We start from the raw sequence: 23,930 nt of genomic DNA on the forward strand, positions 1-23,930 counted from the left end.
GGGACTCCAGTGGGTACAATGTCATTGAATCCACCTTTTAAAGCAGCCATTTTCTATGAGATAAAACTTTGAGATCAGTTGTAATTCTGGGAGGTCTGCAGACCTTGGATGTGTATATACGGTATGTATCTGACATCCTTACATTGTGTCTTTTTAGCACAGGTGCTGTCCTGGTTCCAACAAGAGCTTGAAAAAGGTTCAGTAGCTGTGTCCTAGATCCATCAATCTCATAAGTAGCATGAAAGCAACTTTTCCATTTGAACAGGTTGGACCTGCAAAACTCTCAGCTTACCCCAGGACTTAAATATCCTGGAAAGCATGATCCTATTCATGGACTTCACCAGGGTTTGATCGAGTCCCAACGATGCAGAACTCTATTTGCACTTTGGCCATGATCTGACTTAGTACCTGGAACGCAAACTGCCAGGTTGGTGCTTATTAATAGCTGAATTGCAATTGCTTCCTCATGAGCCCACCATCTCTGTTCATCCTGCATGGTGGGAGAATACTGGAGGGACTGGAAGTCTAGGATCTGCCCCTACCAGCAGGGATTTGGCTGCCCTGGATTCCAGAATGTTGACATCATTCCCTAGAGTCAAGGAAATGACAACACCATCTTAACTAATCTGTTCTTTTCCCAGCTGGATTCAGGCATTAGACATAGAACTTACATTCCCACTCTCTGAATGTACACATCATAGGGGATAGGTGCAGTGGTGGGATCCAAAATTTTTAGTAACAGGTTCCCATGGTGGTGGGATTCAAACTGTGGCGTAGTGCCAATGGGACTGGGCGGGGCACGACAGGGGCGTGGCCAGGCATTCCGGGGGCGGGGCATTCCTGGGCGGAGCTGTGGCAAGGACGCAGCCACTGCGCCGGTCCTTGGGCGGGAAACAAATGCACGCAGGCGCAGGCTGCCACGCATGCCGGTGCACCTCCTGCTAGACTGCTTCAAGTTCTGCGCGCTACTGCTGAGAGGAGGGGCGTAACTAAGGCAAAAATCATGTGGCAAAATCACCAATTAGTATCCCCCTCTGGCACACACAAATAATTAGTAACCTACTCTCGGGAACCTGTGAGAACCTGCTGGATCCCACCTCTGGATAGGTGTTCTGTAAAATCTCATCAGTTGTAGTTCAGAATCATCAAAACGAAGGAATTAGTTGTAAACATTAAATATAATCTTTTTACATGAGTAGAACTTTATAATGAGAAGTAACCAATGGGTTTACAGCTAAAATGTACCCCAAACATTTTTTAAGTTAACTATATTTCTAAGTGCTAACAAAAACTTTGGATTATTAGCACAATCTAGGAAGAATCATTCTCACCCACTCCTTTTTTTCCTCTAAGAGGGAATGTCTTTTCTAATAAACTTGTTGTAGCTGTTGGGACACATAACATCAACCCCTATCCCCCACCCCCACCCATTGTGTCTTTTGGTGAGCTCAAAGCAGAAGTTGGGAGGTACCACTTAAATTTTTTACTGATACTCTGCAACAGTCTGTACTGGCTTACTTTCATCCCTGCTAACATAGTACTGTGTTTCCCTGGGAGAAAAAAAAAGACCTACCCCAAACATCATGATTTTTCAGGATTTTTGGAGGATGCTTAAAATATAAGCCCTATTCCAAAAAGAAGCCCTACCTGTAGTTACAGATCAGGATGGTGTGATCCAGCAGGGTGCTCCCTGCCAATGAGGATGCAGCTTGCATCACACATGACGCGGGAAGCAAGGGGGCTGCCAGAGCCAGCCTTTAATGAATTGTGAAGGTACTGTGTTTCCACTAAAATAAGCCCTACCCTGAAAATAAGCCCTAATGCATCTTTTGGTACAAAAATTAATATAAGACCCTGTCTTATTTTTGGGGAAACACAGTATATAATACGTGAGGTATTTTTAAACGATCTGCCAGTGTTATTGTGCTATAACACTATACAGCTATAGCAATTACTAATGGAGAAAGTGGATGAACATCCACAGAAAACCTGCAAGTGAAAGCTTCATTGCAATGGGCATATACAATTTGTGTGACACAAGTCAGGTCGTGGATCGCATGTGTGATCAGAGGAATTCACCTTCAAACAGAGGTGAAGCTACCAGGGGACAGGGGGGTGCGCGCTGCACTGGGCACAAGCCTGCCCCCCCCCAAATCCCCCCCCCTTACCTTAGTGAAACAGTGCAGGCTCTCGTATAGCCATTTCTGTTGGGGAAAACAGTGCAAGAGGGAAGTATTAAGCCCCTCCTCTCCTCTTGCAGTCCTGCCAAGCTAAACGGAATAGCATAACTCTCTGAAGGTAAGTTCCTGCAATTATGTGTGTGACTTAGGGCAGCCATGTTTGGTGGGAGATGGGGAAGTTGCAGACTAATTGTTTACGGGGTGATTGGTGTCCCTGGCATGACATCACTTCCAGCTTGATCTGGAACTGATGCCACCAGGCTGGAAGTGATGAGTTTGCCCAAAACTCAGTGATGTTAGAACATCAGTCCCAGCATGATAGCATCACTTCTGGTTTGCATGGAAAATGGCATCACTCTGCCCAGTACTTCCCTCCATATTTCACTCAGTACTTTCTTCCCATTGCCTGGTCGAGCAGCAGCAGGCCAAGGGTGGCAGGAAGAGGAAGGTCTCCAGCTATACTGAGAGACCTGGTAACCTTAGATGACTACAAATCAGGTCATGCACCAAGGACCTACCTTGTATGGCACATATGTCTTTTGGCCCAATGATAACAGCACTGAATGCAAAGTGAAGAATCCTTGCCACATGGATTTCATTCATGCTCAAATGCATGCAAATATAACTAATGTAGTATGATCTGTTGATTAAAATGCTGTAGATGGGATGACGGTTCAAGAAACGGATTTTAAAAAACAAAAATTTGGATTTAGCTGTATTTGAAAGCAAATTTATTTCAGCATAAACTCATATAAAATACAATCAGCTGAACCTTCCAGCCTTTATTTGTAGTATTTGTATTTCTGCCCTTCTGTTGCTTATGGTTTTGGGTATAAATGTACCTACTGTCTTTATGCACTTAATGGAGTGAACACAAAACTATGCTGTTTTGATTGTTTTGTAGGGACCACTGGATTTTTGTTCAATTTTGCCGCAATCACTACCGATTGAATGATCGAAAGCAAATGCTACTGAGTCTGGTAAACTTTTTCTCTCCCCACTTTTAGAATGGAAATGCAAGATCATCATCCTCAAGTGCTAGATTATTTCTCTAACCCTACAGGTGAGTGGGAGAAATGTTAGAAAATCCATGCAGGAGAGCCCGCTCTCCCTCATTAGGTGATCTTTTCGGAGGCTGTGGCCGAAGAAATCGTGAAATTCGATCGTCTGAGAATCCCAATAAATGTCACTCAGTTCTCCTCACAAGTAATCGGGAACGTCGCTCTTGGGTTTACCACTACCCAGGATAGGGGTGAGGCTGCATCTATCTATTGGCTACCGGGCCATTCCCGACTTCCTGGCTCGACCAATCATTTTCCTTCCCACCGCCTTAGTTAATGCTCTACGGTAAAGAAACGGAGCTGAACGGCTGTTTCTACGATCCCTTCCTCATTTTACGACACTTAAGATGGCTGCGCCCACGGCTCCATGAGATCATCTGGGCAGTTCAGGGTGGGGGAAATTGCTGGAGTGTCCGTTGGTTGAAATGAGGAGTTTCTAGACAGTGACTTTCAGGTGTTTACAGCACAGAAGGGATTGCAAGCAACGGTGTCGGCAGCGTCAGGAAGGCTGCGTGAGCCAGGAGTGAGGCGCGCCTCGCGGGGTAGTCCAGAGGCAGGAGGGGGTCCCTGGAGAAGCTGGAGTGTGCCATGCCAGTCAATATTGCTAAAGGAGATCAGGAGTGGAAAGAGGGCAGTTTGTAGAATCTGTGGGTTCTATTTGCCTTTTATAGAAAAGGAAATCTGGCTTCCCTTGGGGACGCAGTTGTGGCTTAGTGTTTGGCTTCTCCTACGTGTTTGAAAGGTCGACGAGGATGGGTCTCGTGAGGCTGTCACCTTTTCCTAGATGTTGCTTTCAGTTATTTTCACGGTTTGGGGCGGGAGGAGAAAAGGGGAGGCCGCGGCGGTGCCTTTTTTCCGGCTCTCCGACGTCAGCTTCTCACTGGAGCAAGGTGGTTTCTGATGCCGAGAAGATTGTGGGCTATCCGACCTCCTTCATGAGCCTTCGCTACCTTCTGAGCGACGAGCTGAGCAACATCGCCATGCAGGTGCGCAAGTTGGTGGGTACCAAGCACCCGCTGCTCAACACTGCCAGGTAAGGACCCATTGGAGCCTGTTACAAACTGCCCAGAAATCTTCCTTGTGAGATGATTAGTCCTTTCCCTGTCTCGGGACTGACTACTGGGAAGAATGTCTAAACTTTTACAAGCGATTTGTTGATCACTGCCAGGATAAGAAGAAGACATGTGAGGGTTTCATATTTGTCAAAATATTGCTTCATCTAGTTCAACACTGTCTACTGTGACTGGCAGTGGCTGTTTTAACAGGAGATGCTAGAGGTTGTATTTGGGACTTCTGCATGCCAAGCTTTATGTTGTGCCACTGAAATATGACCCTTCGGTTGTATTTGGTAACACCGAATTTAGCAAGAAGGGCTGAGTTATGTCAAGTTGTGCTGTCTACAGATATGTATGACGTCAGTATGCTTTCTAAAGCACAACTTTTTTTTCAGGACTAACTTTTCAGGACTAACTTTCCCTGTTTCTTTCCACCTGCACCTGAAGCTGTATGTGGATAACACTGAATAATTGATCGCTGTAATGCTATGTGGTTTTTCCTTCTTGGAGCAGGATTAATTGTTTTTAAAAGTTGACTGTGTGCATATTGAATAAGATGCTGGATGAATGTGCATGCTATGCTTTAAAGTTTTTGGAAGAGGAAGACAGCCTACTTGGAGTAATGGAGAACAGACAAGACATTAGCATGTTATTTATTTTTTTAAATGTATCTGATAGAGAAAAGCCAGATTTGAGCTGTGCTAGTGAGACTTCATTTTAAGTTGCATCTGCACATCGTGCCATGAAGACTGATTTGCAGTTGGTCTGTCACTCATGCATAGAAAATTTACTGATTAAACATTTAAGCTTAGTATGCCAATAGTTATTGGTACAGTGTGTGTGACACAACACAATAATGTCATGTTTTATGATGCGTTAAATTAGATGTTATAAGGAAAACAAGAAGAGACACAGAACAGTTTTTATCTTCTGAAATGTGTAATTCCATACTAAGGGTTTAGTATGGGGAGGGAAATTAAATTTATAAATATTGGATGAGTTATCGATCTGAAAGAAATAAATTGAAACATGTATATTTTGTGATTGATGTGAAGTGAATTCCATTTGTAAAAATAGTAGTTATACAACATTTCATTGCTTGAATTTCAATTGCAGTATGAAGTGGCAGTTTGTACAAGGTGAAAAGTAGACCCTTTGAAGAAGCTTGAAGATTTGAACATGGTTATCTTAGTCTTAGATGTTCAGCACACATGTGGTGATTCCCTGGTAGCAGCTAGATCAGACTGCTGTGATGTGCTCTATGAGGGGCTGTCCTTGAACACTGTATAAAATACCATGCTAGAATATTGACTTGAGTTGGTCAGAGAGGCCATATTACTCCAGTTTATTCCCTATTTGCTTCTACAGTCCTTTCCCCTGAAAGATTAAAGTGCGGTCAATTGGGGTGTGGTGGAAGATAGTATGCTCCACATTAGAAAATAGTCCTGAATGAATATGAGAATTATCATTCATTTTTAAGGACTGCCTTTGTCAAAACTATTATTCTGTGCATATTTAAATATGACTTGACAGATGGGGAGAGCAAGAGCCTGTTGTGCGGTGGGGGGAGAATCTTCAGGCTGCCTCGCTGATGAGGTGGGAGGCGGAAACAGCAGCAAGACTTGGCTGGTGGTGTGGGGACAAGAGGGAGTGTACAGGTGGACAAGAGGGAGTGTACAGGTGGCCACAGACAGCTAAATTCACCCACAGCCAGCCCCATACCATGGCAGAGCTGGGCAACACTCCACGTCCAACCTCTTAAAGGGGAAGGAGGGACAGCAAAAGGCTAATTGGGTGAGGGAGGAAGCAGAGCTAAGTAGGCACTAGGACCCAAGCGAAGCATTCTATGACAAAGAAGATCAAGCATGTGGCGAATGAATATTCAACTGTACTTTAATCTTTCAATGAAAAAGAGTATAGTCTCTATTCAAGGCACTGGTACTGACTTTTAAAGCCGAATACATTTTGAGCCAGTATACATTAAGGACCACCTACTCCCATATGATCCTCCACAATCACTGTAGTAATTTTCAGAGGCTCTGATTCAAGTGCTGTCTCTTCACCTTGTGCTAGACTGAAGCAGCCTGAGGAAAGAGCCCTTTTCGGTTGCTGTGCTAGAACACTGGGACTCCTTTTCCAGGGAGATTAATCTGTTTTCCTCTGTAATTCTCTGGCATTGTCTTCTGCCAGCACTTTTTGCAGCAGATGATGAATACTGCTTTGTTTTGGCATTTCCTTACTAGCCCTTCTCCCAGTGTTTATATGCTTTAAGTATTTTATAAATATTTCTAATTTTAATGTTTGGAATGTTTCAATGGCGAACTCTGAATTGAGTGGCAAGGTAGTACAGAAATCTTTTAAATAACCTAAATACTACTGTTTTATTTATCTACTTCATTTATTGTCTGGCTTCCTTGTTGAAAATCAAGATGAATTATAGCAGTATAAGAACACCACAGGAAAGGATGGTGTAATGCATATCATAAACCATGTAAGAAACTTGACTCACATGATTAGAAAACTGGCTTGCCAGCTGCTTGGAGAGAAAAATGGCTTTCCCACTTATTAGAAACTTAATTGAATGTTATTTACTCCCATGCCATCAAAACTTCGACTTCCTATTTCCATATATTAAGCCTCTATTAAATGAACAGGACATTTTCCCCAGGCAGTGACTCTCCAGCCTCAAGTAAAGGTCTTCCACATCACCTACAACACAATCCTTTTAGCAGGAGATGCTGGGATTGAAGCCCTCTGTATGCCTAACATGCTGTACCATTAAGCCACAGCCTTTCCCTTTGTATTGGCTGTTTAGGCTTCAGTCCTAGGGTGCTTCTGAAATGACCTGCTTATGATTGCTCCCATAGTAATTAATGTAAATTGTGCTTAGTTGAAATTACTAATAGTGCAATAATAAGGAAAGTTATTCTAGTCTAAGCCCAGTCCAGTCTAACTTCAGTGGGCTTAGGCTGGAGCAAGTCTGCATTGGATTGCACTATAAGTAAATCTTACATTGATGTTGAATTTTTTCTGTTTACCTAAGTTGAACACAACAGTAGGTCATTCTTGAGTACTCTGTACAGATCTAGACACCAGTTTAGCATGCTGACATCTTTAAACAGTAGAGGTGGAGCACTAAACCAGCATGCTTGTGAGACCTTAACTCTTGGAAGGCTGTTGTAGAAACAAGGGCTGCCTGCTTATTTTGGCCATGGAGTTTCACAATCATATCAGCATATTATCGAAGACACTGAAGTCCTTACCTTAGATGCAGTGAAGTTTGATGTGGCAATATGGGTTTTATTTGTTCTGTCTGACTCATCTTTTTTGTTATGTATGTCCACTGAGCAGGGCAGGGAAGGCTGTGAAAATAAGATGGAGAGTCCTCTATTTCCATCTGCTGCAAAAAGTGGTAGTAGTTATGTGACAAACTTGCCCCATAAGCAGATCCTAGTAACACTGATCCACTATGCATGCAGAACTTTTGGATCATCCTGAAAGTGTTATGAGCGAGGAATCTGGGAGACCAGGAATCTGATGTGGAGCCTGAAGGCACTGTGGACCAGGAGCTGCAAGCAACAGAGCCAGCTCCAAACCCTGTCCTACCAGCCAAAGCCCAGCCAGCTCCAAGCCCTTCCCTGCCAGCAAAGGCAGAGCTAGCAACAGAGCCTGATGTCCTGTAGCTGGGAGAGCCATCAGTTACCTCAGTTGAGCTGAGTAATGCGCCAGCTGCACGAAGAAGGCAAAGATAAAGGCAGCAGCTAAATGCTAAAAGGAGAAGTGCTTGCATTACTGCTTACTATGTCAGAAGGCTGTGTGAGGTGGAGTTATCTGTTTCAGGATCCTTGCCCCATAAGCAGAGGCATCTTATTTAAGTGTTGTCTTGGGCATAGTTTGGTCTGGGTGCATGTCTCTGGGAAGCTCCATGCCTTGAACCTCTTTACCTAGCCTGCCTGCCTTCTTGAACTCCTGGACTACTTGACTTGGGACTGCTTGAACTGAAGACAGTAAAGTGACATCCTGGGAAGCACTGTTTGAGAAGGATTATCACACAGTTTTGCTAAACCATACTTCTGATCTAGGATATGCTTGGTAACATGATTGTGTTTAGACATTTGATATTGCAATATTTTAATAGTATTTGCTGCATTGCTGTACTGCAGGTAGCAGATCATAAATATACATGAACTATAGTACTTCTGCATTGACTTCTGAATTGGTTTATATTTTTAACTGTATAATCCTAATCAGAGTTGTACCCTTCTATGTCAGTTGAAGTCAGTAGGCTATGAATAGACTATGAAAGATCAAACTCTATGTAGGATTGGACTGTTAGAAAACTCATGTGGTAGTGTCAGACAAAGTCTGGGGAGATCCAAATGGAGATTTCATTCAGCCATGAAGCACATAATGTAATCTATACATGTTAGAGTCCTGGAAGAAAGGTCATGCTGAGGTAGTCTCCAGTACTGGATGTATCAGTAGTTTTGCTTGAATAAAATTTATACCCCCTAAAGTTTTACAAGTATTGCAAGATAATACAATGCAAAATACTACACTATGTATTATATATGTCATGCTGTGAAGGCGATAACATTTCTTAGATTTGATAGAAGTTAACATTGCAGATATTCCCTTTTCATCCCAATTCTTAAGGTAGTGGATATGGTGTCTCCTCCACTTTATCCACATGACAACCTGATGAGGTAGGTTAGTGGTGTGGGTTTTATCTCCCTTTTCTTTGTGTTATAATAAAAATGAAAGCAAAACCCACTTGGTTTGCCTACTTTGCTGGGTGGTTAGTTATTTTTATCAAATGAAAGGGATACCATGTAAACCACTTTAAGATTCTTGGAGGAAGGGTGTTTATCCAACTATTTTGTTGCTGGTACACAAGCAGTTAATATAATCAAGGATCTGTGGCACTGATAACAGTTTTCATTGTAGTGAAGTAAAGGACACTATGATATTCTTAGTTTCAGGAAATATTTAACAATGAGAAACAGGCAATTATTTAACAGCATGATCAGTTGACCAATGTGTGAACCATATGTCGTATCACAGTACCAAGTGTCCCATCATTGGAAAAGCCAAGGTTCGCTGTCCAGCATAGATTTAGATATGGTTTAAACGTTAATTGAAGTACATTGTGTTCCTTTTGGTATTACGTATACTTAAAATACTATACAATCGCCAGAAACCACTAATTTGTGGATTCTTTTATTTCTCTGCAGATCACATCTGAGTTAAGGTCAATGGGTTAGCAAGCGCTAGCAGTTCTCCTGGGTACAATAGCCCAGATATAAACTTGGTCATTTTGACTGTATAGATCATGAAAAACTGTGGCTACTTTTAAATGAAATGGGTGTGCCATAGCATCTGATTGGTTCGATGCATAACCTGTACTATGGACAAGAGTCTGCTGTAAGGACAGAATACAGATAAACAGATTGGTTTCTGGTTGGCAAAGGTGTTAATCAAAGATTTTTTAAAAATCTCCCTATCTCTTCAATTTTTTATGCAGACCATAAGGGAAGCTAGATTACATTTAGACAAAGGTGGTGTGACTAACACTAACAATTTGAGATATGCTAATGATACCACATTACTGGCACAAAATAGTGAAGACTTGAAATGACTACTGCTGAAAGTTAAAGCAGAAAGTGCCAAAGCAGGCCTGCCGCTGAACATCATAAGAACATAAGAACAAGCCAGCTGGATCAGACCAAAGCATCTAGTCCAGCTCTCGCGGTGCTGCCAGTGGCCGCATTTTCCAGGATGGGCGGCTTTGCTGGAGCTTGTTGTCACATAGTAGGATAACTGAGAGCCTTAATGGCAACTTCTGCGAAGCTGTTGCTCCCGATCACCTGGTCTGTTAAGGCATTTGCAATCTCAGATCAAGGAGGATCAAGATTGGTAGCCATAAATCGACTTCTCCTCCATAAATCTGTCCAAGCCCCTTTTAAAGCTATCCAGGTTAAGTGGCCATCGCACACGCACTCCTGTGGCAGCATATTCCAAACACCAATCACCTGCGTTGTGTGAAGAGAGAGAAGTGTTTTCCGCTTTATTTAGTCCTAATTCTTCCCCCAGCATTTTTCAATGAATGCCCCCTGGTTCCTAAGTATTGTGAAAAGAGAGAAAAATTCTCTCTGTCAGCATTTTCTACCCATGCATAATTTTGTGAACTTCAATCATATCCCCCCTCAGGCGCCCTCCCTCTCCAAACTAAAAAAAAAAAAGGAGTCCCCAAGCAGCGGCAGCCTCTCCTCATAAGGAAGGTGCTCCAGTCCTCAATCAATCATCCTTGTTGCCTTCTCTGCGCACTTTTTCTATCTCCCTCAATATCGCTTTTTGAGGATGTGGCTGATAAGAGACTGGACACAATTACTCCAGAATGTGCGGTGCGCACCGCGATGTGCTTTATCTCTGAGGCGCATGACAATCTTTGCAGTTTTTTTTTTATTATCCAATTCCTTTTCTAATGATCCCCAGCATAGAGTTTGCGCTTTTTTTACAGCTGCCATGCATTGAGTTGACTTATTCCCATGGAACTATCAACTAAAGGCGCCCTAAAATCCCCTTTCCTGGTCTGTGACTGATAGCTTTTGACCCCTGTAGCGATGTATGTGAAGTTTGGATTTTTTTGCCCCTAATATGTGCATCACTTTTACATTTTGCTACATTGAACTGCGCATTTGCCATTTCTGAGCCCACTCACCTGAAATTTATCAAGGGTCAGGTTGGAGCTCGCTTCGCGGAAATCGCTTTGTGGTTCTCACCACCCTACATAATTTGGTATCATCCTGCACGAAACTTAGCCCACCATGCGCTACCCACACCCCTACTTCCAGGTCATTTATGGGAATAGGTTAAAGAGCACTGGTCCCAAAATGGATCCTTGAGGGGACAGCACCACACTCCCGACATCTCTCCCATTGTGAGAACTTCCGAACTACACCCCACTCTTTGTTTCCTGTTTTCTCCAACCAGTTTTTTGAAATCCATGGGGAGGACTTTACCCTCTTATTCCTTCATTGCTTCGAAGGATTTTCTCAACAGTCTCTGGTGAGGAACTTTTGTCAAAAAGCCTTTTGGAAATCCAAGTAGAACCAATGTCCACGCAGTTCACCCTGTGTCCCACATGCCTGTTTACACCCTCCAGAACTCTAAGTAAGTTGCGCCTGTAGACCCAGGATTTGCCTCTGCAAAAAGCCATGCCTGACTCTTTCTCAGCAGGTCTTTGCTTTTCTACATGTTTACTCATTTTTTCATCTTTAATGAAAGATTCTGGAATTCTACTGATTTACCAGGAACAGATGTCAAAGTGGGCGCGACTGTAAAACGAACACGGTCCCCCTAGATCCTTTCTTAACGCGGAAAGATTGGTGTGACATTGGCCATCTTCCAGTCTACCAGGGATGGAGCCTGACGTTTAAGAGATAAGTTGCATAATTAAAGGGGTAGAGTGAGAAGATCAACGAATTTTCATGCTTGAGCTCTTTAAGCAAGAACTTCTTGGCTGAATGCAATCTGGGGCCAGGGGATTGCGTGGCACCTTTAGTTTGGACATCCGTGAAATGGCTTTAGAGCTTCTTCCTTGTCTTTCACCACTATCTTCCGTACTAGTTCCTCAGGATTAAGCCTCTCCTAAGAAGCTTGGTTCAGGTGCAGGAATGTTCCTCACCTTACTCACTCTTAGGTCGAAGACGAGATGCAAAAGAATTCATTCAGCTTCTCCTGCAATCTCCCTGCATCTTTACTTTTAGCACACCCTTTGTTCCTTGCCCAGTAAAAATGCTAGCGGACCTACCGCTTCCCTTGCTTTGGCTTCCCTGCTTTTTTGATGTACTTGAAGAACTGTTTTGTTGCCTGGTGCTTGATGTTACGCGGCCATCGGATTCCTCATAATCCTTTTGCCTCCCTTACAGCTAACTTGCTTCTCTTTGCCTACATTTGTGTTCTCTCTCATATTCTTCCATCAGATCAAAACTGGACTTCCAATTTTCTAAAAGACATTTTCTCTTTTTTCTGATAATTTCCTCAACCTCTCTTGTGCTAACCATGGTGGCTTTCCTTTTGGACTGGGAGCTGCCTTTATACCTAACCTGTGGAACACATTCCAGCTGAGCTTTTATTACTGTGTTTTTTAAATAACCTCCAAGCATCCTGGACAGTTTTTGACTCTCTTGATTTTTCCCTTTCAGCTTCCTGCGCACTATCCCCTGCTCTTTTGAGAGAATTTCCCTTTCTAGTGAAGGCCGGAAATGTAACTTCATTAGTAGATTGCCACTTGTTGTTAAGCATGCTGAGATACTGAATCTGACAGCATTGTGGCATTAGCTGTTTCCCCTATCGGCTCAACAACACTGACTTCCTTTTTCAGGTCCTGGGTCCCACATAGGAATTAGATCTAGGATCACCTCTCCCCTGGTTGGTTCCACAACCATCTGCTCTAAACCACCACAGTCATTTAGCATATCCCAGAATGTTCTCACCTTACTATGACCTGAACATGCATTTTTGCAGTGTATATGGGGAGAGTTAAAATGGCCCATTACCACTACATTTTGTTTTGTTGGCCTCTCTAATTTCTTTTTTTTTCCATCTCAGAATCCTCTTGTGCACTTTGGTCTGCAGGGGCGATAATGGCTAATATTAAACTGTCCTTCACACCTGGGTATTGATATCCACAGTGATTCTGTGGCAGGGAATAGCTCCCCTGCATTGTCTATTTTATGTGATGCTATGCTCTCTTTGATGTAAAGGGAACAGCTCCACCCTAATGCGCCCTGTCCTATCCTTCCTACCGAGCCTGTAGCCTGGTATAGCAGCATCCCACTGGTTCTCCTCAAGTACCACCATGTCTCTGGAATGCCCACTATATCAAAGTCCTCCTTCAAAGCTCTGTACTCTAGCTCTCCCCCATTTGGAGTCGAATGCTACTACTATTTAGCATAAGAGACACCCTGTATCACCACCTGTCTCTATCCTTAACCTTTACAGTTTTACTATTGCTTTACCACTCAAGTCTTTGCGGAACCTATCCCTTGTCATGCATGCATTGCTATGTTCACCAAGCTTGTATGTGGTTGATTTAGAAAACTATCCTCTCTGTCCTGCATCCCCATAGATACTGTCGCCAGAACCCGAAGTCACCTCGGCTCCATCGACTTTCTACCGTGAATAGGTTTTAGCTGTTCTGCCAGCATGCAATGTTGGCGTAACGGCTCTGGCTCCCTCTTTGTGGTTAAGATGAAGCCCGATCCCGTTTGGCCGCAGGCACCGCCTTGTCCCAAAGGTTCCCCAGTTCCTGACAAATCACGAAACCCTCTTGCCCTTACACCACTTACCTTCTCATCTGCTGTTGAATACCTGTATCTCAGCTTGCCTGGCTTCAGCCTAACGTGGAGCGGGTAGCATTACCGAGAATGCCGCTGGAAGAGTCCTGGACTTCAAGCTACATTCTAGCAGCCTAAATTTAGCTTCCAGAACCTCCGGCTACATTTTCCCAATAATGGGTGGTGCAGCTATGGACCACAACTGCCTGACTCCACTTCGCACTGTCTGAAACCTATCTAGGCGGCGTGACATCCATAACGCAACCGCCGCGCCAGGCAGGCAAGTCACCCATCGCGGTCATCAGCCTCTCACAAACCCAACTCTCTACATTTCTAATGATCGAGATCGCCTTCTACAAAGGGCCCCCCACCTCCCGAGGGGTATCCGCAAATGCGAGGAAGGATATTGATCACCAGTTAAGGGGAAGGGATCCCATCAAAGGGAACATCTTCCCCACCTCAGACTGGCACCCACCTCTAACGCCGGGCCAGCGATCTCCGGCTTGACCATCTGAAGAGAGATGTTACCTTGGGAGTGGGACCCGTTTATTACGTCCCTGAAGCCTGCGTCTGTCACCCTCTGCCTCTTTTCCAAGCACCCTCTGGGTCTGCCACCTTGGCCACCGAGAGAACACTGCGTTCCTTGTAGTGCCAGGAGGCTCATTTTCGTGAAGGCACACCCGACTTCTGTCCTAGTGGCGGTGAAGATCACATGCGCTTTCAGTGCAAAACGCTGGGAGGCTACCTGCTGGCTTTTCTGCCTTCATATCTGATTTGTTTAGATATTTAAATATTAAGCTTTTTTAGTCCGGTGAAAGCCCTGGAGCTATCTGCGCGATGCTATCTATCCAAATATCCTCGTATTAGTTTAAAACAAAAAAAAATTAAGAATTAAAAGGTCGCGAGCGCCCGTTGAAACTCACCGCCCGTCGTTCAGAAGAAGACGGAACTTCAGGCACCTCTCAGGACAAAAGGCCAGCCCCACCTCTCTCAGGACAAGAGGAAGACTGAGAGATGAACTCTATTGTTAACATGAAGCCCCGCCTTCCAGATTCAGCAGCCTTAGCTCACCGGAACTGCTTACAAAGGAGAAAAAAAGAGATAGCCCTGTTAAAATACTGCTGTTTTTTAAAAGCTGTGGCTTTGAAAGCCCTCCGAAACAGAACACCAGCGGAGTCCACTCTGCTCTTCCTGGCCAAGTCTTCTTCCCACTGCTGCTCCTCCTCTCAAAGAGACAAAAGTAGTGACTACTGGAGAATTACTTGGCTTTAGGGTGGACAATGAGGAAATTGAAATTGTTGCAGACTTTCTGTTCCTTGGCTCCATCATCAACCAAAAGGGAGACTGCAACCCAGAAAGAAGGAGATTGATATTGAGGAAGGGCAGCCATGAAGAAACTATAAAAGATTCTGAAGTGTAAAGATGTGTCACTAGCACCCAAGATCAAGTTGATTAATTCCATAGTATTTCCTCTTGCTATGTATGGGTATGAAAACTCAACAATAAAGAAAGCTGACAGGAAGAAAATATATATTCTCAGGAGAAAACTTAAATCCTTTATATCATGTCACCAGACAGAATTATCAAAGGAATGAAGTTCTTTAGTTGACTCAATGTGCAGAGTTGCCCCCAAGGATTTAAAGACTGCAAGAGCTTTGTTTATACTGGCCTTATGCTGAACAAGGTTCAGAAAATTCTTGCAGTCATGTCTTGGTCAGTGCTTTGGATCTCTTGAATGACTATTATTTGCTAAGCTTTCTCTTTCAGCAGCAGTGCGTGGCTCCTGAAGCATTTGTGGACCTTTGGAACTGTGCTTTCTTTTGATCTGGCAAAAGGAGCAATAGAGTCAGGCAATGGCAAATCATTTCTGAAGGTCTCACTGGTGTAGTGGTGTAGTAAAAGCCAGTGTAGTGTAGTGATTAAGAGCAGATGGACTCTAATCTGCAGAACCAGGTTTGATTCCCCTCTCCTCCAAATAAGCAGTGGACTCTTATCTAGTGAACTGGATTTGTTACTACAAATGAAGCCTGCTGGGTGACCTGGGCCTGATCCCGATTCTTCGGAACTCTCTCAGCCCCACCTACCTCACAAGGTGTCTGTTGTGGGGAGAGGAAGGGAAAGGAGTTTTTAAGTACTTTTAAGTCTCCTTACAGGAGAGAAAGGGAATTCAAACTCTTCTTCTTGCAGAAGCCCTACAAGGTTGCCATAAGTTGCCACTTGACTGTACTTTCTTTCACCAGAGGCAATAGAAAATATTGCTGAACACAATATACCTTGTACTTGGTAGGGACTTATGAAGTTAATACCCCTTTAATGGACATTTTAGCTATTTGTAAAATTACACCACAATCATATGAATTGAAGTTGGGGAGAGATCCATATAAATGAGAAGTCAGATATTGCTGTGCAATATGGCTGTGACTTAGAACTATGTAGGTTGTTCCATATGGAGCAACTTGCAAACATTTAGAAATGCCCCTTCAAAAGCATAGCTTTATAATGAATGTCATAATGGTTTGAATTCATCAGCCAGAGTTATTATGCATAGTTCTGCTTCTGAGAGTGAATTTTTAAAGTTAGATACGAAATTGGGAATGGAAAGAAAAAAATTGGCGTGGTTAAAAAGGATTAAGTAGCGAATGGATCAGAAATCAAGAGGCTGACAAGGAACCAGGCAGAATTCTAAATCAAAGGCATAAGTCCTTGTATAAAGGCTACTCTTGGTTCTTTCTTCTCTACTCACTGTCCACAGCATCTTTCTTCAACTAGAACATACCGGTTTTGAAAAAGAAAGCAGATGGTCAAAAAAAAAGATTTGATATTCCACAGACCAGTAAACCAGAGGATGACATAGCCACCAAACACCTGGAAGTCCCCACTTTGGCTTAGAAATTAGAAGCAGTAGGTAGAAATCTTAACTCTGGTTGGTTGAACAGATTTAGATTTACTAATGAAAGTAAAATGTCATAAACTTATAGCATGTATATTAATTTCATTTTTGGTTTATTTTTTCAAAGAAACTATGATAGATATAGTTGCTTCCCAGTAAATACTTGTTTAAAAAATTGATTACCATAATTAAATCTAAACATTAATTTATCTCGGCAAGTGTCCCAAAATGCTACTGTGACTTTTTAATTGCATGGGTAAATGGATCAGAAGCAACACCAGCTCCCAGTTAGGGTTTACATTCTGTTAAAGTGTTATCAGGTATCCTAAACTAGAATCTATTCGTTTGTTTCTAATATAATTTCATGGGCTGCTTTGGAGGAAGAAGGGGAAAGGAAACAAATTTAAATGCTTAATGAAAAGAGATTTAGCTTGCTTTGAAAAGAGTTCTTTGTGGAGAAAGGTTACCTGTATGCTTCAAAATTAATCACAGCTTGTTGTCACAAGTAACAGATGAAAGAGGCTCTAGATGAAAGCTCCAACGACTGATATAGAGAAAGAGGCAGTGAACTCACAGTTCACATGAGCCTTTTCTGTGTTCTTGTCTGTGTGAACCATGTGTGCCCCATTGATCTCCTGAATGCCGTGGGTGAGGTGGATTGCTCCAGTTCCATTCATTGTAGGTGCTTTGCTTTCACCTGACCACTGTCCTTGATCTTTTTGCCCCTGGCAGTGTGTCACCCAGCCCCGCTTGCATCTGTGGTCAATATGGCCAGCTTGACCAGAAGGAAGAATTTCTCTTGGCTCAGATTTTGTGGTTTCATACACTATCATAAGGACTCTCATTCCACGTGGCTGATAGAGGAATTATCCAATGTTGCTTGTGGCAAATCTCCCTCCGGAAGGGAAGTAAGAGCCACTGTAAGTCCTTGGAGTGAAACATGCCCAAGGCACCATCTCCATGGTCGAGATCTGGGGCCCTAGCACTGCTACTTGGATTCCATTACATCCCTCCTTTTGTGGTACGAGGGGTACTGATGTAGTGTCAACAAACTTTTCTTGTCCTCCACGGGCATCACCACAGCCTGTGAGGTGAGTGTCCTGGCCCCTAAGTGTACAATATCTCTGGTTGGCAGCAGGTGATTTTTTTCCCCTGTTGATCAGGACCCCATTGCTGTTTGTTACATTTACTCTTCTATCCTACTCATTGATATTGCTGATGCCTTTTAGGTGATCTTCCAGGTAAGGGTAAATGTGGATGCCCCAGGTTCTCATAACTGCCACAGGGGTGACCAAAACCTTGGTGAAGACTCTCAGGGAGGACAACAGGCCCAAAGGCAGGATCAGATACTGGAAGTGTCCTTCTCCTCTACAGAAACATAGGTATTTTCTGTGTTCCAAGTGTACCGGGACATGGAGGTAGGCCTCTTACCGATCCTAGAAAGGTAGAAATACTCATGTTGCGGGATCCAATGTAGGGATACCATTGCTGCTCGTGTGCCAGCGTTAGGCCTGTAGAAGTTTGAGGGCCAGCTCTTTAGTTTTACAAGTTTTTTGGTGCCACAAATAGGGGTTAGTAGACACCTTTCCCCCCATGCTTCTAGTGGAACCTTCTCTATTGCTGCAGTTGTGAGGAAATTTTGTACTGCCTGCCAAACAATGTTCACCTTCCACCGGTCTCTTGGAAGCAGGGAGGCTTGAAAACAGTGAGGTGGCCTGGAGATGAAGTTTATTTTGTAGCCATTCTGTGCTATCTCCAGGACCCATGCATCTGTCTTCAGCCTGTGGATGTAGTCAACAGGTGACCCCACAACCTTTCTGTCGGGCCTGATTGGTCGCCTTTGGCCTGGGGCAATCCGTTCTGTTTTGGGGGAAGTATCCTTGATTATTCTTGAACCTGTTGCCATGGGCTGTATTGTGTCAGAACCCCCTATTGTCTCTGTCTGAGAGGGGGGGGGCACAGAAGAAGACAAACCATGCTTTTTTGTTTCCGCTTTTTTTTGTAGTAGTTTGCAGCAGAGGCCTGAGATTGAGGGCATTGCCTTCTTTCTCTCCCTAGTCCAGTGGTGGCGAACCTTTGGCACTCCAGATGTTATGGACTACAATTCCCATCAGCCCCTGCCAGCATGGCCAATTGACCATGCTGGCAGGGGCTGATGGGAATTGTAGTCCATAACATCTGGAGTGCCAAAGGTTCGCCACCACGGCCCTAGTCTCTACTATGACATTATTCAAGGCTGCCCCTGTGAACAGGTTGACTTTAGTCATCATGCCTACTTTCCAGTTTTTCAACCATTAGTTGCTTCTCACTACCTCATTGTCCGCTTGTGTCCTGGTGGAGAACTTTATTGCAGCCTGGGATGCATCGGTGACAAACTGGGACACCCTTTGAGTCTTTAAGGTGGTGTGGCATCACACCACTCCATCACCACTACTTCCTGGCAGCCTGACTCCCCAATCCTAGTGGGGCGGAAGAGCAAGCCTGCCCTCTGCTCGCCTCCAGAGTCAGCCTCTTTGGGCCAGTCTGCTTCTTGCCCTTCGCTGGCCAGCAGGATGGCCTCCACAGGCTTGCACACAGTCATGATCAGTGGTGTATCTGACCAGGGATGGGGGGTACGCTCTGCCCCCGGGTGCCACTAATCTGGTCATGCAACATTGCCCCCCATATGACCAGGAAAATGGCAAGGCAGCAGGAAGTCCTGCTGCCCCATTGTCTTCGAGCGCCTTCGGCCCTGCCCATGTTGTCATTGATGTGGGCGGGGCCAAGGAAGCCCGAGGACACTGCCCCCAAGCTTCACCACTGTGCTTATAAAAGCAAAGGAGATGAGGACGGAGCCTTACAGTTTCTTCTGCTCTCCCCAGAGGGAAGGGCAGAAGGGTCTGCTGACTGGGATCCGGGAGCTGGGGGGGGCTGGGCTCGGGGCCCCCACCCTCCTGAGCCCCACTTCCAGGTGTAGTGGTTGGTGCCCGGAGAACGGTTGCCTACGGGCACCATTCCCTGTCCCCTCATACTCCTCTGGTCATGACTGCTCCCTCCACCACCCAGAACCTCCATCAGCTAGGGCTTGTCTCTGCCCTCCTCCTCCTTCTTGAATGTCCTGGGGCCTTTCTTCTTTTCCTACTGAATTGAGAAATTGAGAGGCAGCAACCTCACTGTTTGTGCTGCTCTTCTCCTTCTAGACCAGTGATAGCGAACCTTTTCGAGACCGAGTGCCCAAATTGCAACCCAAAACCCACTTATTTTTCGCAAAGTGCCAACAATTTAACCTGAATACTGACGTTTTAGGTTAGAAAAAATGGTTGGCTCTGAGGCGTTCGTTACTCGGGAGTAAGCTTGGTGGTAGTTGTGGCTTTGCTTTGAAGCAACCGTGCAACTCTTCCAACAGGTGAATCACGACCCTAGGAGGGTTTACTCAGAAGCAAGCCCCATTGCCAGCAACTGAGCTTACTCCCAGGTAAAGGATCACGCTTTAGTTCTTCGCATGAAAATCAGTGGGGTTTAACAGGGTTACCGACACTGCTTCCCCAACACTAGGTCTTAGGTTTAATGCTAATAATCGAGCCCAGCAGCCCAGGCCAGCCTAGATGTGTGTGGCGGGGTGGGGGCGACTATGTGCATATGCTCACAGAGAGGGGTCTGAGTGCCACCCCTGGCACTCGTGCCATAGGTTCGCCACCACTGTTCTAGACTGTCCGCACTTTCACTGACTCTCTTATTTTTTTCTTTTTGTTCGAGCTAAGCCCACAAAAGCTCCTTTGTTCGAGCTAAGCCCACAAAAGCTTCTGCTTTGGCAGAACTACCAGACTGGAGAGGTCAGACCCTCAATTGTCAGTGAGCCCTGCAGAAAATTTGCATAAGCCCTCCCTGCTTGATTGGCGTGTGACCTAAACTTTCCTGGAAGACTTTGTCCCCCTGGAGAGAAGACACCTTCAAAATAAGCCCAAAGTGTTGATTCTCCTAAAGATGGTAGTTATGCAACCATATAGTAGGCAATAGGTATGCATGGGCTAGAGCCAAGGCTTAGGACAATATGTTTTTGAAGCTTGACCTGAGTGCTTGTGCACACACATGCAATATATGAAAAGGTATTTTATATTGATTGTTAAATAGTATTTGTAATTTGTCACTGGTGCAGACTTTGCCACTTGTTCTTCAATTATTGTTTATTTGATGGTATCAGAACTTCTCAAAAGGTCTTAATTTTTGGATGGTAACGATACAGGGAATGAAATGGAAGGATGCCTGTTGATGTCAAACTTTTAAAGATACTGCCTGTGGTATCAAGCTAAGTACTTGTAATCATGTTAAACTCTGTCTCCTTGCTAATTTCAGAACAAAGTCTTCTTATATCTCATTTCACAAATCTTGTATTTCTTTTCTGTGCCACACTGCAAGAATTTGAACAGTTTTGTACTTCTCTGAATTGTGGAAGTTATTTATCAAAGGATGCTATATTAAAAGATATAAATATACCCTTTTGTTTGGGGGTAAATTTTTTATTTTGCATTTAATACTTTAAATTAATATCTTCCTTATGGCATGTAGTAAGGGAACAGTTTTAGAAAACTTTGCCCAATAGCATGAATAAAGAGATTCAGAAGTGTTTCGGAAGAATGAATGAAAAAAATAATGGTTTAATTATATGTCCCAACAATGGCAAATTCTGTTGCTAGTATACCTGAATTACTGAATAATTCAGATATTCAGTACTGTAGTACAGAAGTTTCTACTGACATATTGGCAAAGAAACAAACATGACCACTCTTTACCATCTGTTTATAATGCTATATAAGGAAAGTCATGCTGGTTGCTGTGGAAACTAACATTTCCCAAATGGCAACTTGTTCAAATTCTCCACCTTTTAAAATTTTGAATTCTTCTGTCAGCAATGAGTAACACACACATAAAATATATGAGAAGACATTTTATATTGACTGTTAAATGTAAGCTGTGTGCAGTACTTGTATTTTGTCACTGATGTAAACTTTATCTTTCATTCTTCAGTTACTGTTTATCTGATATTGACAATAGTGCTATGCTAGTTGGGCTTTAGTGTTCCACAATACAGCAAAAATACCACCATCTAGGTTTTAGAGAGTGAAACTTGTTTATAAAAGCTTCCTTTGGAATTGTATACTTCATTCCTTTCTTGAGGGCATCTTTGTGAAACTTGGCTTTCTTGTTTCTTGTGGCATGTTCAGTTGGAATTCTTTGGATAAATGTAAGAAGCATTAAATTTTTTTAGAACCATTCCTCAGAGCCAAGCACTAGTGGTCCTCAGCTTTTCCACATCTAGAGCCCACCTTTTAACTCCCAGGTGGTGGCATGGGATCAACTGACCTACAAGTATATGACATCATAGTCATGTAAGAGTATGGAGGGATCCAGAGTTATGACTGTATTGGCAGGGTAGGGGACAAAAGCACATACATCACTGGAGAACTGATGGGTGAGGGTGAAGGGTGACTGGGTGAGGTTCTTCTGGGCAGAGGGATAGTGTTTGTAGGAGTGGGATTTCTGAAGTTCTTATCAGTTGAACTCTGTCCCACTGACAATTTCTGAATTGACCTCTGTTCCACAGGCTTGCTGATATGGGAGTTGCACATGCACATTACTGCTTGTGAGTGGTTTTGACAATTACATGTAAATCGTGTTAAGCTATGTATAGTGTACCAAGTGTAACATACAAAGCAAGTATTAATGCTACATTCTATTTATCGGGGTTTGACTTGCTTATAAAATTTCAAACTTCAATCAAACTTGAATTTTTCAAGCTGTTGTCCACTTTTCTGCCTGCGGTACAATCTAATGCAGTTGTCATCCTATTTTCTGTATTGTCTTGATAAACAAATAGACTAATTAAAACATTTAGTAAACTTTTCAAAATATTCTTTAAAAACAAAAAAACAAAACCCCACACACCCTAAACATTCATTGCTTCCACTTAGTTTTCTATCCTAAAAGCTGTGAAAATTAGTTAGTGAAATTAAGGAGTTCTGTGTTTATCTCTAGCTGAAAATTGAAATGGCTGGGCATTACAAATTATGTGTGTGAAGCTTTAATATGAATGTTCATGTTTGCTTGATTTATTCTTTAAAACAGATGGACAGTAATAGGAAGTGTAATTTTTTTCAGAATATAAATTATTAGCCAATGTTATTGCTTATGTGGGTGTTGCGAGTCTGATATCAGTGTTCTTGTCTCAGAGCTAGACTCACTTCCCCTCCCTTCAGTGGATCAACATGATTTTTTTAAAAAAGAGCTCTGTATTTAAATATGTGACTATGTCAGGTTCTTTAAATTAGGCTTTGTCACATGAACAGCAGCTAGAATAATTGTATTCCCCCACAGTCTTTTCATTATTCTGTCAAGTTAGTTTTGCTCTGGATAGCTTTACCAATCTAATTTATTTTCCTTCAGGGTACGGTGTTTAGTAATTCCGATGTGCACATCCTACAACAGGCAACACCATAATCTTGGTAGTTTTATATTTATATTTACACTTGTAAATATGTTTTGCTCGGACTTAAAACAAGAATCTGACTCTGACAATAGTGTGTGCATGAGTTCCCAATTTTATTTGGGCAGCTTCCAGTTAACTTTTTCCCCCCTAGAGGCAACTGTCTTGTGCTACATACCCATCAAGACTAATTGCACCATCTGGAAGGCTTTTATGTACCTGTGACTTGGGGTTGAATATCTCTAGGGATTTGGATTCAGGTAGAATGTGAATGTGACCCCTGGAGCCATGTCAAGTGACTGCAGTTGCATCTAGTTAGTAAAGGCTGGTCACCTTAGGGTTTATTTGTTTGAAGTCTCATGCAGTTCATGTGGCGAATACAGAGTACATGTCACAAATGTATTTGTTTACTGCTTTGAAAGGAACTTCAACTCTTACTTCCCTGATAACTTACCCAGACTATAAATAATTGAATGGATTAGTGGGCAGTATGGCTTGTAAGCAGATACATCTGCCAATTACTGTTTCTTGATTCTTGCACATTGTCTACTGACATTCCTTTATCTAGAGTTGCTACTAATTAGTAGCTATAACTATTTGACTAGAATCCTTCACAGATTAACTTCCCTTCTCCATCTTTTCAGTGTTATATTCTTTTCTAATGTCTGTCATATGGTAATAATTGAAACTTATGCTTCCATTCAGCCAATTAAGAATGCCTGCAGAAACTGAACTTGTTTTCTAACTTCATAAGGTTGAACTTCCAGTTAAAATGTTGACTTTATTTGAAATTAGCTGTACAGTTTGTAAAATCCTCATGTTTAATTGATTAATATATCATGACAAGGGTATTTTTTCTGTTTGCTTCTTTGTAGGTTCGCAATGTAGGCATGATTCCCCATAGAATGTCATTGTTCCTCCAAAATAGGATTTTAGTGAAATA

General features: G+C 43.1%; 1 protein-coding gene across 1 annotated transcript in view; it reads left to right on the top strand.

Annotated features, from left to right (window-relative positions):
* The first annotated feature begins 3,541 nt into the window (after window positions 1-3,541).
* PDSS2 (decaprenyl diphosphate synthase subunit 2) overlaps window positions 3,542-23,930 on the top strand; it is a 106,599-nt gene continuing 86,210 nt past the window's right edge. The window contains exon 1 of the mRNA XM_048493415.1: window positions 3,542-4,274. Within this exon, the coding sequence (XP_048349372.1) occupies window positions 3,994-4,274 (281 nt within the window). The 5' untranslated portion in view covers window positions 3,542-3,993. The remainder of the gene's footprint in view (window positions 4,275-23,930) is intronic.

This window comes from Sphaerodactylus townsendi, linkage group LG01, assembly GCF_021028975.2.
Source record: "Sphaerodactylus townsendi isolate TG3544 linkage group LG01, MPM_Stown_v2.3, whole genome shotgun sequence".
Lineage (NCBI taxonomy): Eukaryota > Metazoa > Chordata > Lepidosauria > Squamata > Sphaerodactylidae > Sphaerodactylus > Sphaerodactylus townsendi.